Below are 19,005 nucleotides of genomic sequence, written 5' to 3'. Positions count from 1 at the left end.
ACGTGATAAGAAAATAAAATGTATTTTTGCGAACTCAAAAACCTATAAACCATTTAGATTTAAAGACATCAATAATAACATTAAAAGAATATTGCGAAGCGACCGCTAATCGCTATATAGTGTATAGTGCGCCGAACATTATACTATCGACCCGTTTATGAGCTCGTAAAATAGGAAATCGTAAAAAATAAAAAAAACGAAGAACGTCGGTGTCTCTCTCTCTCTTTCCGTTCCGTTTTAATATCCATTTCACATTTGCAATTCTCCCGAGACTTGTCGCATTTCGATCGTTGCGCCGACACTACTAGGCACCGTACTACACGATCGTGATTCGTGATGGCAGATCGCGTGCGACCGTTGCCGTCACCGCCGATGGGACGTAATTCGTCGGCATCGTTGCAGAATTCCAGGCCGACGCTGCGAACGGGAAGAGGAAAATAAAATAATATCACAAATATATATAGTCCGACGTGGTCGCTGCCAATCGCCGTGGTCACCGGTGGAGTGGGGTAACGCGTGTGCGAGAATGTATCTTGAAATGCTAAAAATAGCCGCCATCCGCCCGCCGCAAACGCTTCTATCCTAATTCTTTTTCCACACGCAAAGACTTTTATTTCGTTTTCCTGCGTATATTTCGATTAAATCATAACCGCAGTAATATCGTCTGTCGGGGTTTTCGAATTTTTGATTTTTTTTTCATACAGATTTAATTTGATTTTTTTTTCAAAAATGTTATCCAACTTTTTTTATTCACTTAGTATGTGTACAATTTCTGTGTGACTATGGTCACACATCTATAGTTGTAGTTCTAGTGTGGTTGACAAAAACGAAAAATATATTTAATTTTGTACGCTAGGTTTAAATGTTAATGAACATAAATGTACAAATGGTTTCGTGAGGATTTGCAATTGAAACACTCAAACAGAATACCAACAACGAAACACGATACTTGTGAACGTTCCTCTACAAGTAAGATGCATTTATACATACATATAATATAAATATATAATTTTATTTTGTCTAATATTAGATTTTTTGAGTACAACATTTATTACAGTTGATATCGACATTGTCTACATTAGCTGTACTATTTTGCTATTTCAGTATTATTAATTACTATTTTTGCCAAAATTCAATAGATTATGGCACACTTGTCCGTGTCAGGCTAACAGTTAAAATAGTCATTAGCAAGTCATTTAACTAGTCATGTTATAAAAAAGTTATGAAATTGCCAACACTTAGACTAGCCAAGATGTTAGTCTATAATTTCTTAATATCAATAAAATAAAAATATTTTATGCTAAATTTCACTATGTAGAACCTACTTATTTGAATACTTGAAATTAATTAATAAACATATTAGATTGATTTGTAATGTTTTTCATAACTTTTCATACTTGTCTATTTTAAACTGTTTCAGTTATTGATTATATTCAGCATCAGATAGGCAAGGGGCCTTACAAGTTTTAGGATTTCTTACTTTTGAATACAGTTACAGATACTATAAAATTTAATAATTAAAACCAATTAGGTATATATTATGTTTTATTAATGTTTGTACTAATTTACCATTATCATAAAAAAAATTAGATACAACCACTCTTAGCTGGCTCAATCAGGGCCTGATTATACTAATACGTTAATAATTTACTGGCAATATAATGTTTTATTTATTTGGTGATTTAATTAGGTACCTATTGGTAATAATTTAAACTATTATATACTACTTATGAAATGTGTGTAACTTAAATATTTTAAAATATTGTTAACATAAAAATGTAGGTAATAGCTTAACGCTTCATAAATAAACATATTAATAGGTATCAAAGTCAGTAATGTTAGACAATTTAAGTTAATTTAACTGATTAATGCTATAACAAGATAATCAATGAAGGTAACTATTGGATAAAATAGATATTCATCTTAATACGTTTTAATATTTATTCTTCAGGCCAATATTTTGGACAATTTTATACTTTTCAAAATGAACAGTTAGTATTTTAAATAGGTATATTTAAATATATTATAAGCTAATTACTGGTTACACATATGACATTTATTATTTATTCTGTTTTAAATTATTTTTTGTATAATTAGTTTTATTTTATTATCTTACTAAATGCTGAAGTACATTTTTTCTTTGTTTAAATACTTTAGTAGGTAATTTATCGAATTCAAGTGGTGTTTAATGCATAAAAATGATTTATTAACGTTAGATCTTGCAAATAGAAATTAAAATAAATTTGTCAATAAAATAATTAATTCTTTTTATGTTAATATAAAAAAAATTAATTGTTTCTTTAATTTTTACATAACAATTAAATATGATACTTACAATTTGTTGAGTTTGAAAAAAAATATAGTATTGAGTGTTTCAAATTTACATAAACACGGTTTGATAGGCAATTATTTTGTTTTGAATATTGAAAGTGTTAAGCTATCAAAGTTCAAAGTATCAAGAGTTACCTTTATTTATTTTTGTATAGATTACTTTCTTATCTATAATTAATAATTACACATTAAAAAACTGTTTCTGATAATCGTCTTTCTAGTTTTTAATTTAATAATTTGATAGCTAATTTCATGGATATTGGAAGAGTTTAATTTTTATTAAATTGCTTTAAAACATGCTAGTAGTAAAATTTAAACTCATAAAAACAACTTACCTAAAACTTTTTAGTATTGTTATTTCCCTGTTATGGAAATAATCACTATGGAAACCATTGATATAAATTAATATTACTGTACCTATATGTTTATGTTGAGGATACAATATCTTAAATACAGTTAAATGATACTTGGCACTTGCATAGTTGTTTTAGACAGATTATTAATTATTGTTCTAAATATTACACTAAAAATCTTAAATGAATAACTAGATTAAGTTTATTTTTATAAGAAATCTGGTCATAGTTTTGTATAACTATAACATAGACATGTGACTAAAGGTCTAATCTTATTAAATATATTGCCAATTGCTATATAATATCTCCAATTATACATATACAGTCGAGTCTCGATAACTTGAATCTCGATAACTCAAATTTCTTTTTGTCCCTATGGAATTCTAATACATTCAATGCAATATTTGTAACTCGAAAAATACATAAGTCGAATTAATTTTTACCTCCCTTGAAATTTTAGTTATCGGAGACTCTACTGTATATATTATATTATATGTGTATTGTTTTTTTTATTAAAAAAAAATGTTGAATTTGGATTCATCACTGATAGAAATTTTACAAATTAATACATATTAATTATTTTTATTATTATATATTAACTACATTCATTAGTGGCATAATAATCAGGGTATTAAAAAATAATAATTTGTAGTTATTTATACAATCAAATTACTACATAATTTAAATTTGTTATTGATAGTTATAAGTTGCTGGCTGGAGGCCAGTCAACCTTTTGTATACTACCTGTTTTTATGGGTTTGCAAAAAACTGATTTATACATTTTAGAATTATAGTTTATAGTTATGTTTATATTTGTATTTTAGGTTAAATAAATGTATATATATTATATATATATAATTTAGTTTCCTCAAATATTTTTTTATAAAGTTAGTTACTAAGATAATAACATTTATTATTTTTTTACATTAATATGTTTGATAAAAATCAATGATCAAATTAAAAATAATTTTTACTAAAAGTTACAAATTGTATGTTACTGTTTGTAAAGTTTTCTTTAGGTGTTTTTATGATTGGTCCTTATATTTATTGAATATTTAATTATTTATATTTTAATTGTTGTGTATTTTTTAGCTGCTTAACAAAATGGTTGTGCCAGAAAACGGGACTATGTGTGATAATATTATGCGTGGCATAGAAAAAAATGGTGGTGGTATACATCTGCACAATAGAAAACAAAAATTAAAACAAAAGTAAAAAAACAAAAATATTATCTATCTTCATTAACAAATTTTAAAGCAGTATATTTTATTGAATAATTAATTTCTATTTATAGATTTGATATATTAAAAAAGCTAGGAGAAGGATCTTGTGGAAAAGTTCAATTAGGTATTTGTAAAGAAACTGAACAGCTGGTAAGCCATAAATTAGTGAATAAATTATTTAATTACCTATTTTTATTGCATTAGAACAAGAGTATCATTAACAATTTAACTGCCAAGTATTTTATTATGCATATTAATATATAATGTATACCCTTTACAACCTCTATTTACACACACCAATAATAAAATCCTCATGGTTCACTTACATTTTAATTTTAACAGGTATCTGTTAATATCTATTATAAAAGTATTACTATTTAGGGTGTGAATAAATTTATTTAATACATATATTGTTTTGGCATTTTTTTGTTGTTAAATAAATAATTTAATAATAATTTAATACTATATATTTTAGAAAATTTACATTATGTAATAAGGTGTTCCATAAGTTAAGATTAATTTTTATTTTATTTTTGAAAATATTGTGAGAGTTACTATGTTACTATAAGATAATATATCATCCATCATTATTCATCAATGTTTTGATGAATTAGACACTCGATCAAACATGATCAAACATTTTAACTTGAATATGTTATTTACTTATAAGTTATTTGTTTTATATATTATACTGTATTAACTCATTTAGCAACTATAAAATACCTTATATTAATTTAATTTAAATTAAATACATTTATTAAATACAAGAATTTAATATAAATTATTTTAGAATATTTTAATATTTTTTACAATTTGATTAATAAGTACAGTTTGTCTGTAATTTATTAATTTAAAGTAATGATACCTTATTGTAAATTACTTAACTTTGCTATTTAAATAAGTAAATATTTTATGAACACTATTCATTAAATAATAAGATAATTTGATGTAAACACATTTAAATTAAAATAATTCTTAAATCTTAACTAAAGGTATATTATATATTATCAGTGTCACATTAATTTTTTTATGCATATTGTTTTTAAAAATTAAAATTTACCTATTTCCAATATTACCGTTAAGTTATAAATTATATTGTGTTGAAAATAAATAGCAAATATTTATAATTGAATACTATTTTATGTATTTTTTAAATTTAAATTTGTAATTTATTTGTATGTAGGTTGCTATCAAAACAATAAGGAAGCGAAAAATTGAGACTGAAGCAGATTTAATACGAATAAGGCGAGAAATACAAATTATGTCTTCTGTAAGACATCCTAATATCATTCATATATATGAAGGTAGTTAATTTATACAAATACATGACATTTAAGTTCTAGATCAATGATAGTCAAATAGTCAGCCATGAATAATTTATTGGAATTTATAAATATCATTTACAGATCATTTTTCTTATCGGATAGTCATTCATGTGATTATATTTAAAATAATAGTTGTATTAATCATTTAAAAAAACATTTTTTCATAAATTTTCACTAAAAATAATCTGGATATCCTTTTATATAACTTATTTATTTGATTTTTAAATGTATAATTTTATTTTATTGTTTATTTTGAATTTTTTTTTTAGTGTTTGAAAATCGGGAGAAAATTGTATTGGTAATGGAATATGCGGCTGGAGGTGAACTTTATGATTACCTCAGTGAGAAAAAAGTTCTTACCGAAGAAGAAGCTAGAAGAATATTTAGACAAGTGGCTATTGCTATTTTTTATTGTCATAAGGTTAACATTTTAATTTAAAGTTAAATTATATTTGTATTTAATTATGATCTTTAATAATAACAATAATATATTTTAATATATTAGCATAATATTTGTCATCGTGATCTCAAATTGGAAAACATATTATTGGATGAACAAGGAAATGCAAAGGTGTGTAGCTCATAAATAAATACTTATTTGGTTATAACTTATATGTATTAAATTATAAATAGCATAAAATATGAAAGTTCTATAATTTCTTTAATTTATATATTTTTCTAGTGCTGTCTTACAATGTTATTTTATAAATTGTTTTTCTTTTTAACTGTTAGATTGCTGATTTTGGTCTGTCAAATGTTTTTAATCACAAAGCACTTTTGTCAACATATTGTGGTAGTCCATTGTATGCATCTCCAGAAATTGTTACTGGTACTCCTTACCATGGGCCTGAAGTTGATTGTTGGTATGTTGTTAAAGAAAAATTCAACTAAAATTAAAAAATACTTACTATAACAACTGTATACAATTAAAATTTATAAAATCATTTCATTTTAGGTCTCTTGGTGTTTTATTATACACTTTAGTGTATGGAACAATGCCATTTGATGGATCAAATTTCAAACGTCTGGTAAGACAAATTTCTCAGGGTGAATACTATGAACCAAAAAAACCATCGAGTAAGTACATATTTTTGAGTATTTTAATTGTATTTATATTTTTAATTATAATTGTGATAATACTACTGTTTTTCAGGAGCTTCTCCTTTAATTGCTAGTATGATGACTGTAAATCCGAATGCACGTGCTGATATTCATACAATATGTTCACATCAGTGGTTAAATGAAGGTTTTTCTGATGAAAATCAATGTTTACGCATTGCAGAAGAAATGGCTTCTTCAACTCCAGTTAGATTAGATTTGTTACTATCTTTAGCACCTACTCCCAAGGAAGCTAATAATAATTTAGGTATACCACCTACTCAAACTAATGTTGAAAATGATGTACGATCTGAGACTGGACCTGTGAGGTCTCAAAGTTTAGGAAGTATATCACCATCACGCGCTACTGTTGTAATACCTGAGTTACCTGGTAAGTATTATCAATAAGTTATACATATTATGTATCAATATATTTAAAACAATCAATCATATGTTTAGTAGAGAAAAAACCTAAAAAGCTTAAAAAAAGAGATCGTTCCATGAGTCGCTCTAAAAAATCTAGTCAGTCTGATACGGGTGAAAATGATCTCGAAACTTCAACTTCTAAAGAATCATCTAAATCTATTAAAAATAATTCAAAGAATGATTTACCACAGTCTCCATTACAGTCTACAACAAATAGTGAATCTGACGTTGTGAAGCCTGTTGAACGGGCTCGTCGACGATCTAGTAGAGTTTTAGAAGCTGTAGAAAAATTAGATCAAATTGAATCCATGGCAAAAAGCAATTTTGATCAAAAGAGAAGAAGTTCTCTTGGCAGTGGCTCATCAAATAGTTCCAAAAAAAGTATAGAGTCTGATGGGTCTACTACTCGAGAATCAACAAAAGAACCACAATTCAGTTTAGAATCTACAGTTTGCTTAAATAAATTAGCTGAATCAGCATTAAATAATGAACCAATTTGTGGAGGAGCACAGTCAAATAAAAATGATTTTAAAAATCTTCCTGATGATTTAAGGAAAAGCTTAAATGCTATCAGGGTAAATATATTTCATTAAATTAATAATATTCTTTGAAGTATTTTAAAAATTTTAAAAACTTTTTAAATTAGCACATACTAATTATAAATTGAAAATATAGCTTCTAATAGCTTTAATGGTTTTGTTTAGATAATTGGAGATTCCATTTCTGATAGCAATACAAGTACAATTGTTGAACCAAAGAGAAAAACTTCAAGAGCTGAGATAAAATTAGCTAAGCCTGAGTAAAAATAACTAAATCATACTTTACATTTTAAAATTACTGTATGTGAATCATAAATATTTATTTAATTTTAGGTTACCAATTAGTAGCGTCATTAACAATTCTAAACTGCAAGATAATGATCCAATAGATGCAAATTATAAAACCGAAGTTAAGCATTTTGTTCAAGTGCCTAAACCAACTAGACGTATCACTGAAGTATCTTTTCCAGTTGCTGGAGCTACGCCAACTGCAGCAGCACCATTACCACCTAGGTAGAATTTATATATATATATATATATATACACATGTATAGTTAATTATTATTAGAAATTCATATTTTAAAAATATTGGAACCTCCATTTCTTGTTACTTTTATATTTTTCAGTATAAAAAACGACTTATTTAATTTAATATTCTACTCTACTTTAAAATTGTTATTTTTCTCAAAACTATTGACTAACACATTTAAATTCAATTTTTTTTTTTTTTTGATAGGCTTACAATATCAAATTAAAAAATAGTCTTTAGCTTTATTATTTTTAAATTTATTTTAGACCTGTTTTGAGACAAAACAGTCAACTTCGTGAACATATTATACCTATACGGTTTGAAGTAGAAGATAAACCAAAATCAAAATCAGTTCAAAAAGTTTCATCTGTTACAAGTCCCAAGACCAGTTGCAGTAACTTGTCACGACAAAGCACTGTAGACACAGATAGTAATAGCAGTATTGTAAGCTTAGGAGAGCCTATAAGAAAATCTCCCCGTGAAGTTATTATACCTATTGCAGTTGAAGGTGGAGGTTTTGTTACGCCTAGTAATAGTGCACTTTCTAGAACAAAGTAAGTTATAAATCTTTGAATAAACATATTTCAAATTTACTATAACTAATTATTTGTTATAGTTCAAATAGTGATAAGGGTGATGATGATAATAGTACTGTTGGTGGTCAGCCTAGATGTTTCACACTGCGTAGCACACGCAGACAAAGACCATCTATAAGAAATTTACAGTCAACTGAAAGTATAAGTTCAGATGAAGAAGACGACAGCTTTGAAATATTAACTGCTGAGAATTTATTCTCTACATTATTATCTAGAGTAAACAGTTATTTTTTAAATTTATAAAACTCAAATTAATTTATATATGTGAATATTTTATATTTAGGTACGTGATTTAACAAATAGATTGAGCAGTGATGAAGGAAGAACATCTGACTTTCCAAGATCATTTTTCAATCACCATCGTTCTATTTTTGACCACCAAACCCCAATGTATGTTTTCTTAAAGTTTATATTTTAATTTAATTTCATATTTGTTAAATTTATTTATAGTCGTCGTTTAACTGAAACTCGATCATTTAATCGATCTGACAGTGCTCCATGGAGAAGAAGTTTTGTTTCTACCACTCAAGATCGTCCATCTAACACTTCTACTACAGGTAAACTTATATCTATTAAACTATGGGCTTCAGAAATTTGGTTTTATTATCTATTTGTAATAAAGAAATATATAATCTGTTGGCAATACTATTAGCTAAAATATTGATTTGTGTTTTTGTGACAGTAGCATAGAATATTAGTGGTGTGTAGGCCTTCTTACATAACATTTTTACCTGATATAGAAATATGATAATCAATGCTTTATTCAATACACATTACACAAATAAAAATATTTTTACATTTTACTACTTCATTAGTATAGTTTTTATTTAAAGAAGTAAACACTAATTTAAAGTTATTAAACATGTGGTTTAAGTACCTATTTTCAAAATAGGCAATACTCGGGTATTAAGTATGAAGAAACATTGATAACATTTATATTATCTTAATTTTATATTGATATTTGTTGCAATTACTCAAATGTATATTCATAAACAATATTCAAATTAATTTAATCATTATATATTTCATTCGATACTTTTTAAATAAAATTACTAATAATTAAAGTTAGATACAATATGTATTAAATTTTTTTTTTTTAATTTGTTATGACTACTGTCACACTCAAGTTTGTAACACTTTGAGTATACATTGATTCATTATAAAATATTTGTATACTTAGTTCAGAATAAAAATGTCTGGATTGACAAGTGAAAACTTATCAAAACTACATATTTATCCAAATCTCCAACATTTGATTACAATTGACAACAGTGATGGTGTATTATTGGAAATTATCAGTATATAATAATAACCTGCTATAGAGAATAGTTTATATAAATTAACTTTCTAAAATAATAAGTTATTTTCTTTCTATAGGCCATTTTAATAAAGTGATTACATTTAAAATAACATATACATAATTTAATTTTAGCTAATTATTTTTCCCAGAGCTTTGAAAACAAATATTTTTAATGAAGTATGTTTATAGTAATTTGTTTTGCCAACGGACATATCATGATAAATATTTTTTAACACTTAATTTATATTTTCAAAATTACTGTTAAAAATTTAATTTTTAAGTCTTAATCTTCTTATTTGTTATATTCTTTGTTTTCATAAGTATTAAATTTATTTTTAATATAATAACGTGTTTAATTTATTTTAAACATTTTACTTGTCTTCTAGTCTTCTATATTCTTATAATTAGTGGGGCTGCAATACTACTATTTCTAAGGAGTTTTATATAGGCAATTATCTACATTAAGTTAGGCATATAATATAGTAGGTATACCATCTAATAAACAATATATTTTTTTTTAATTAAAGTAATGAATATTAAACATAACATTAATTTAATGTTACTTACACTTATAACTTATAATATTAAAAATTATGAAATCAATTTACTCATAATATTATTACTAGGGATCGGAAGTTATAGCACTACAAAAGTACATTTTTAGCCCTCTAAAATTAAATTCAAAATAATAAAATAAGCTCAATAAATGGCATTAAAAATTGGTAAATATAATAAATAAGATTGTCAATAAAACTTATTTTTTTTTATAAAAAAGAATTTTTAGTTTTTTTTTTTTAATTGAACAAATTTTTTATAGAATTTGCCAGTAGGTATTTAGGAACTATAGAGATATTTAGTTCGGCTCTAGAACTCAAATACTATGAATCCAGTAATTATTGCAGTATAATATGTCTGATATGATTTTGAAAATTAAAAAATATGTTTTTGCTTACATATTTGTATACTTAATTAGAGTTAATTGTTTATTTCCTTATATAAAAAATGTCCATAAATAGCACTTAAAACTATAAATTAGCAAAATAAAATTAAAAACTGTAAAAGTGCATAAATTAACAAAATACATTTTTTTATACAAAATCAGGAAAGTATGAAACAAATTTGTATTTTACTTTTGGTTATTTTGAACTTAATAAAAACAATATGCATTAGCTAGAATTTCTGAGCTCTAGATATAACTATGTTAGTTGGTTTATTTGACTAAATTCTGACTTTGTATCATTGTAAAAATTATAATGAATAATTGAATAATAAACAAATTAATTAATTATTAGTCATTAATTATAGGTTATAAATTATAATATTATAATATATAATGCAAAAAAATGTTTTGACTAAGTATACAATTATTACCTATATTCATAATTGTAATTAAAATCAATATTTTAAAGTGTTGAATTTTTTTAAAAAAATTATCATTTATTTATATACATTATAGTAGAGTTTTTCCATTAATAGGGAGTCATGTTATTTACACAACATAACATACAAGTATAACTATACGATTGTGCTGGAGTATTGCATGTGTGTGTTTTATTTTGTTGCAGCCAATGTGACGGTGCATGTGCCACGTGTACAAGACGAGTAATAATGATACTTCCTTCTGCCTGTCCATAATTTAAACCAAAAACAATCTATACATATTACCTATGCCACAAATCTATAGGTACGCAACTGTCTCTCTCTTTTTTTTAGTGACACTAACACGATTTTCTTATAAATTAAATTATTTCACTGTATATATTATATGTGACTTAGTCATTGTTTCTAAATTAGAGTTTGTAAATTGTTTGTTTTTCAGAACTGCTTAGAAATGCTGATAAAACGACTAATATTCAGAAACCACCAGTGTACAAGCACATTCTGCCACGTGTTCAGGAAACCACAACTAATAACGAATACTTAAACTATCGTGATAATATCATTGCAACAAAACTTCCAAAATCATCACCTCCAAAACAGATAATCCAGCAGCCATCTGTGTATAACATGCAATCCGACCCTATCAAGGAACGTCAGTCTCGTGTAGATCAAATTTTAGAAAAATATCGCCGTCAACCATCCAACTCTGGTTCCAGGCAATTTTCAAGATCGTTTAGCTGTAACACTTCTACTGAGACTGCACCGCCAACTGAAAATAACTTGTTACTCCAAACAATAGTGATAGCAGGATCTGATAACAAAGAGGAGAATACAAAAAATTCAGGGCATCGTAGTGTTAGTCCATATGCACTTTTCGATCGTTTAGATGTGACCTCTGCAACAACTACTACTACCCGCCAAGACTGCATCAAAGCCAACGCTGATAACAGCCTTTTGTCTAAATCGTATTCAATGAAAAGCTTGAGTGAATATCGAACTCGGCCTTTGGGTAGTACATCATTGTCTGTTGATCAGAGATCGATATCAAAATTTAACAATTCAAGTATCAATAACGACGAAGACCCACCTTCGTCATCATCGTCATCATCCACTACCACTGCTGCTACTACTTCTTCCAAGAGTTTGGTCCCAAGAGAAGACAATAATTATTATTATCATCATGGTTCTCCAGCCTTACTAGACTGGACAGTTGGAAATTGTAGTGAAGAAACGGTCAGCGATCGAATTAAGCGTCGCAGTTACTATGTTAAACTCAAATATTTTATTTTAAATTCAAGCTTTCATGACGAAATGTTATTGTATTGGTTACCAGTATATGTATAGTTTTCCTGATTTGTATTTACTTAATATATAAATATACTTAAAATATATTATCTGGTCAAGTCAAATTTCAAGGAAACCACAGAATAAAAATTATTATACCCTAGTTAATTAGTTATTTATTTATTATTATCATATATAGTTATATTATATGACTTTTAAATGTTAAGAATTTAACATAATAAATATATTATATTGTATTTAAATTGTTTTGTAATCTAATAATAGCAGTATTACTAACATAAATAGAATGCAAATAAAAAACATAATTTATGTTTCATTGGACATTTAAATTTAATATAAATATATAAATATATTATTGATATTTTTACACAAAATAATTTGGAAACTATTGACTTAAGTTAAGATTTTCAATGTTTTTATTTATAATTTATTTAATTTGTTGAAATATTATTTTGGGAAAGTGTAATTCATACACTTGGAAACTCTACAAAGTCTCAATTTTAAATTGTTGTTTCAAATTTATATTGCTTTCTGTTGTATAATTAACATTTATTTGTTGTAGTATACTAATATTTATAAAACCAAATTTACTTCTTACCAATTGCATTGTTAATGGTATTTTGAAGAGTAAGGAGGAGCATTTGATATGAAAATGTCCTACATCAGTGATCTCAAATTCAAATTATCAACAGGCCATCTATTTATTATTTATGCCCCAAAGGTTCATGGGAAATTTTTTTTTCTGCTTGTAATATTAAATGATTAATAAAACAAAAAAAAAAAAATTCAAAATTGTTGAAGAAGTAAACATTTATTGTGGGCGCATGTTTGAGACCACTAACCTACTATAGTTTGATAACCTAAAGAATATTATTTAAAAATTGATAATTAAAGTAGGTATATTGGTTATAAATAATAAATACTTTGAAAAAAAAGTACTTTTTTATTGGTGATAACTTTTATTTTTTACAGGTCAGAGGTGTTATAGTGTTATACTATCAGTACAACTAAATTTAACATATTAAAAGTCTTTGTTTTAAGTCCAGTAATGGTGCAATCAATTTTTATTTAAGGAATAAAGGAAGTTTTTCAATCTAATTACCCTTGAAGACTGTAATATTAATATAGTACTATATTACTACTTTAAAGTGTCATAAAGAAGACTAACATAATATGGGTATAAAATAACAACATTCCAAAAAAAAAATACGTTCAAATATTCAAAAAGTAACCAATAAAAATGTATTATAAGTGATTTTATAAATTTTGAAAAATAATACAGATTATTTATTAAAATTGACATGGCTCTTATTCAGTCAATTTTGAATTTAGAACCATAGTTGATACATTAAAATTGATTAAAAAAAAATGCCTATCCGATTATGGTGTTCAAAATAGGTGTTGCTATTTAAAAAAAGTTTTACTGCGCATGCGCAGACCAAATTTACAAAAAAATTTGAAGCGTATCGAAAAATGTGTTCATAATAATTATATAATTATATACAATATACCACCAACTTGTTAAAAAAAATCAATTTATTCCAAAAAAATCCGGCCGAGAAATTCAGTGTTCCCTAAATTGGTGAACACACTGTATACCTATATATATAAGTTAATGATGTGTGAAAAATATGCATTTGGGTAAGGAAATTGAAGAATAGCCATTATTGCAGCGATAATAATTAATTTTGAGTCTGTTTTTAATTTCTATACTTCCAAATTAATCTGTTCGAGGCCATGGCCAGGCTTTTTTAGTTATTCAATTAGAAGAAAAATAAGATTCCAAGCAAAACGATATGATGATTAGTTCAAGGTTTGCATTTTATAGGTACATTTGTTATTAATAAACATTAAACTCGCACTTTATTTATACCTACCTACTTAACAATCATGTTACAAATACAACTACTAATACAAGAACTATTACCAATTATTTGATATTTAAAATAATCCAATAAATATAGTAAATTAGTAAAACTTAATAATGTTGCCTATATGGTGATTGGCTCTGATATGTTTATGTTATAAAATATTTTAAAACTTAACTCTGTATATTTGACATTTGTATGGCAGTTATTTTATCGTACAGAACATTGATTCAATATACAAATTAAAATTTTTAGATTCAAATCAGATTTTTTACAATTAAGAGAAATGTCATATTGTATAATATAAAGATACACGTTATATACTTGTACCTACATGGTTCGTGTATTACGTCTGAGTGTCAAGTTGAACTTGAGGTAATGAGGTATAGGTAGTAGGTATAAATACTCGTAGTGTGATCATTTTTACTTTTGATATAACAACTGAAGCAGGAACTGTATTACCTATGTACATTTAACGCGGACTTGTAAAGGCCATTTCGTGATGAGCAGGCTATAATTATAGCCTATAGAGTATAGGTGTACCAATATGTGTAAAAGTAGTAATACCTTATACATAAGAACGAGAAGGGATAAGAAACAACGATAAGAACGATTTTTCAAATTTTCAATAATTTATAAATAAAGAGATACCTGTAGGCTGTAGCTGGTATATCAAATTGTATTATTATTATTGCATTAACGCATTAGTCACGTTTTCAAAAACAAAACGGTCATACATGATTCACAAAGTGATATGCAGACATGATAAAAAATTATTTGATAATATTTATTTTTGTTATAGTACTTATGCGTTAATCGGCTTTCACATACTTTAGGTACTATATTAATATTACCAGGTACTTTACTACGTTGCTGTTGTAGTGTTGTACAAAAACGTATCTCGTTTACACATTTATAAATTATAATAGATATAGGTACTACGGTACTATAGCCGTACCTATATAATATAGCCAATGTAGGAAAAAAAATAAAAATGTCGTCATACGAGATAGGTACAAATAAAATATAACGAAGTAAATTATATCAACGAACGAAAGTTAATCTTTCGATAAGTTTTTATATATTATGCACCAAACTACCAAAGTATAGTTACACAACATCAAATTTGAAATTTATGCTGAAAATGTAGTATATTTTTGAAAATAAACAATAAAATTCTTATGTCACATTAAATAGACTTGAACACAGTGGCGCTAAGTTCAGTTCAAAAAAGTGGTAACATTTTAGTGGTTATTTAAAAACTCGGCGTTATAATAATTATTACCTACGTTTTAATTATTTAGACAATAAGATAAAGACACAGTGTTGCCATAATAAATTGAATTACATTAATATTTATTTTGAAATAACGTTTTTATTTTTTGCTGAGTATAATAACGTTAAATGTACTAGAAATAATTGATCATCAGTTGCATGATTATTCTCCAATTCTATAAATCTTTGCAATTATCTTCTTTAGTTAATAAAAAATATTTAGCGAATTTAGTATTTTTAATAAGTTACTTTCTGGATTTTAAAGCAGACTCTCTTAGTCTCTTATCTTCTTTCCTACATTAACTTCAGAGTGATGTCTACTTTTTCTTTACGTAATAATTAACTGTCTTATATATATCAATATGGAACACAAACAAGTATGCTGCTATGATGAGGATTGCCAATGCTGAACCGCTTGAACCATCTCACTTACTACAGGTACTTGTTATGCAATATAATCTTTATGGCTAATTTATTATCTCTATTCCTTCAATGGGAGTTTGTAACTTGCACTACATTAAAGATAAGTAATTTGCACCACTCCTCAGATAGTCGAAAATAGAATTTGACATTTGTAATTTGTACCAAAATGAGTATCTAACTATTTGTTCGATTATCGAATATTCGTTTATTTCTCGGCATCCTCGTTGACGTCGATATTAGATGGACTCGAATGACAACAATCATTTTTTGCGATTTTTTGCCTTATTTGGAAATATTTTGATGTTTTACTTCCCATTATCGGTCGTAATCGCATTATATTCCTATCTAAATATATATTTATATAATGTAACGTTTTTGCATAATGTATAATGTATGATTTAACCTAACCTATAATTTATTATTTTGATCAAATACTAAGCTAACTATTTAGTCTTGCTGTTCCGTCGTAATAAGTAATAGGTATAACTCAGTGTAGTACATTTGTTTTTTTTAATTTAATTAAATTTTTTTCATATAATTTTTTTAATTGGCTAACTTTTTTTGATATTCATAATAGTATGATTTTATTTAAACTTACAACAATCTGTGACCCGTGGATAAGCTCAGCTATTTTATAAATAAAAACTAAGCTAAAGTTATATTAGGACGTAGAAACTTGTACGTTGGTATCCTATCGAAAAAATAGTCGATTTTATTTTTAGTGCAATTACAACTCCTATTTCCTACTACCTACCTGAGATTGGTGCAAATTACATATCCTTATTTTGGCCCAAATTACAAACGCGCTTAAAAAAAAATGGTGAAAATTACACGTCATGTTGCTTATATTTTGGTGCTATTTGACTACAGCCATTTGCATCTTTGGTCAATACATAACCTTCAGTATCCTATGCACATATTATCATGATCATTTAACATGTATATTATTATTCTATTTTTATTATAACTAATAATAATTATTGAGTATATCTATTTATATTTCTACTACGAGTCTACGACTATACATCTACATAGCTGCCCGGAAGAGGTGGCAAGCTGGGGCATTTATCCTTCTGGCTTTTCAAAAATATGTTTTAAATTGAATGTTTTAAGATAAATTACTACTTATCATATAACAAATCTTAACATTGCCCTCTCTTAGAAAAATTTCTGCGGGCGCCTATGTATACCTATATATTTAAGTTATTGAAATCATTGAGTTACCAGTCCATGATTTCTGTAATAAATAAAAGCAGTCATTATAATACGCATTCTCACTTTTTAAAATATGTGATTTATAGAAAGTTAAAAAGTTCAACTTTAAAAATGCAGATTATTATTTGCTTAATAAAGACTTGAAAGTTGAATTGTGTGCTAAATATTTATGTATCAGCGACTTCTATAAATATGATAATATTTAAAATATTTTGTTTTTTTTTGTGTTAGGATTATAAAATATGGTAATTTGAAACTTAGACATTTTTTAGTCTTTTACTTTTTATGTATGACAAAGATTTTGTTTGTGGGTAAAAAAGTTTAAAAATTGAGTACAATGTTACTCAATATGGTAAATTTATTTCAAAATTAAAAATTCCTAGTAGGTAATTTTTTTTTTTAATCGAGAAGAAAAATAAATGAAAAATTATGAAAAAATGGGAAAACTTTTATATTACTCCATTGTTTGACTAAATTAATATTTTATTTTGTTATAATTCAATAACCAATAACCGTGTAAACTTGAAATTTTCACCAAGTGTCAAGTGTTTATATTATCGTTTTATATACGTACATAGAACATTTTTCATAATTTTTGATGTGTTTATAGATATTTGAAATTTTTCTATATTTTTTAAATATAAATGTCGATAAATGACAAATTTATGAATGGTTAAAAAATAAAAATTCTTGAAAATTTAGTAGAAGATCCCACATAATTTATTCTTATATCTGTATAAAATAGTAAAATATATACAGGCACAATTTATGTTGGTTCTTATTTTTATAAGTAGTAACTAATTCAAATAAATTCATTACAATTTACATTAATATAAAAAACAAATCTTGTTTTTAATTTTAAAATGCATATTTTGAGTGTTAAAGTGCATATTTGGTGACTTTTTAGAGTTACAACTCTTTTTACCTCTGCCCTAATTAATTATATTAAAGTTGGACGTAAATGTATGTGAGAAATCTTCGAGGGGCGGACCGCCAGATTACCGTCGTTGTTAGCGGACGGATGCGATTGGCCCCGACGGGCAACCCGGCGTGTTTCCACGACGTTTCTGCCGCTGACAAGATCAGTCGCAACGTGTTCGTTTTAACGTTCGGTCGTCCGTTTTGAGTGTGCGTGTGTGCAGGTTCAGACGACGGTGATATTACTACAGTAGTTTCGTTTATGGTTTTCACGATTGTTATTATTATTATTTTTTTTAAATAAAAGAATTTAATTTCGTAAAACGGATGGCGAATTTTTACCGTTCACTGCTGTCACATTGATATCACCTCGTAATAGTCACTGAAAAAAATGTCACAGACTTCGTGGAGAAAATTATAATTGATGGTTAATCCAGCATAAACGTATATAATATATGGTAACAATATATATATAATATATCGACAGACGATACTACATCTTGTTGACGAGGGCTCATATAGTTAATTAAAAATGTAAGCATTCTAATTTAAATAATATTAATATATATTATATTAGATATATATTGTAGGTAATGCTTAAATTGGGAAAAATTTAGAAGATGATGTAAAAGTGTAGAAAAAGTATGCGTTTTTAACGTTTAATTGTTTTATTAATGAGATATAATTAGAAGATGTACACATACAATATTTTATTAATACTTAATATAAGGACTTTGACCCCCTTCATCCCTCCTTAATTCAATCAAATATTATAAATATAAATTTTTATAATATTTACGTGTAGACAAAGGGTATGCCATTTCTGTTTTAGTTTTTAAACTATCTACTTTCCACGATATTATTACATTGTACATTTTCACATAATATTTTCGTGTGTGAT

The 19,005-nt window shown here is 26.1% G+C and overlaps 2 protein-coding genes across 8 annotated transcripts in view; both read left to right on the top strand.

Moving 5' to 3' along the window:
* LOC114119567 (probable serine/threonine-protein kinase MARK-A) overlaps nt 1–12,721 on the top strand; it is a 31,048-nt gene extending 18,327 nt beyond the window's left edge. For 2 of the 6 annotated variants that reach the window (XM_050206746.1, XM_027981154.2), the window contains exons 2-18: nt 857–969; nt 3,777–3,895; nt 3,979–4,057; nt 5,091–5,211; nt 5,502–5,653; nt 5,738–5,803; nt 5,965–6,095; nt 6,188–6,309; nt 6,386–6,721; nt 6,790–7,331; nt 7,461–7,555; nt 7,629–7,808; nt 8,091–8,378; nt 8,441–8,636; nt 8,704–8,810; nt 8,871–8,977; nt 11,540–12,721. In XM_050206746.1, the coding sequence (XP_050062703.1) occupies nt 3,789–3,895; nt 3,979–4,057; nt 5,091–5,211; nt 5,502–5,653; nt 5,738–5,803; nt 5,965–6,095; nt 6,188–6,309; nt 6,386–6,721; nt 6,790–7,331; nt 7,461–7,555; nt 7,629–7,808; nt 8,091–8,378; nt 8,441–8,636; nt 8,704–8,810; nt 8,871–8,977; nt 11,540–12,444 (3,534 nt within the window). In that variant the 5' untranslated portion in view covers nt 857–969; nt 3,777–3,788 and the 3' untranslated portion in view covers nt 12,445–12,721. Of the gene's footprint in view, nt 1–16; nt 970–3,776; nt 3,896–3,978; nt 4,058–5,090; nt 5,212–5,501; nt 5,654–5,737; nt 5,804–5,964; nt 6,096–6,187; nt 6,310–6,385; nt 6,722–6,789; nt 7,332–7,460; nt 7,556–7,628; nt 7,809–8,090; nt 8,379–8,440; nt 8,637–8,703; nt 8,811–8,870; nt 8,978–11,285; nt 11,405–11,539 lie in introns of those variants that run through there. The other 4 variants (XR_003592052.2, XM_027981153.2, XM_050206737.1 and 1 more) reach the window with 4 other exon arrangements.
* A 3,134-nt stretch (nt 12,722–15,855) lies between these two features.
* Nucleotides 15,856–19,005, top strand: part of LOC114119626 (ras-related and estrogen-regulated growth inhibitor-like) — a 76,663-nt gene continuing 73,513 nt past the window's right edge. Inside the window, exon 1 of one of the 2 annotated variants that reach the window (XM_050203762.1) lies at nt 15,856–15,986. In XM_050203762.1, coding sequence (XP_050059719.1) covers nt 15,952–15,986 — 35 coding nt within the window. In that variant the 5' untranslated portion in view covers nt 15,856–15,951. Of the gene's footprint in view, nt 15,987–18,261; nt 18,639–19,005 lie in introns of those variants that run through there. The other variant, XM_050203766.1, reaches the window with a different exon arrangement.

Source organism: Aphis gossypii, chromosome 1 (assembly GCF_020184175.1).
Source record: "Aphis gossypii isolate Hap1 chromosome 1, ASM2018417v2, whole genome shotgun sequence".
Taxonomy (NCBI): domain Eukaryota; kingdom Metazoa; phylum Arthropoda; class Insecta; order Hemiptera; family Aphididae; genus Aphis; species Aphis gossypii.
The sequence above is the reverse complement of the archived record's forward strand: the minus strand, read 5'-3'. Positions and strand labels throughout refer to the sequence as shown.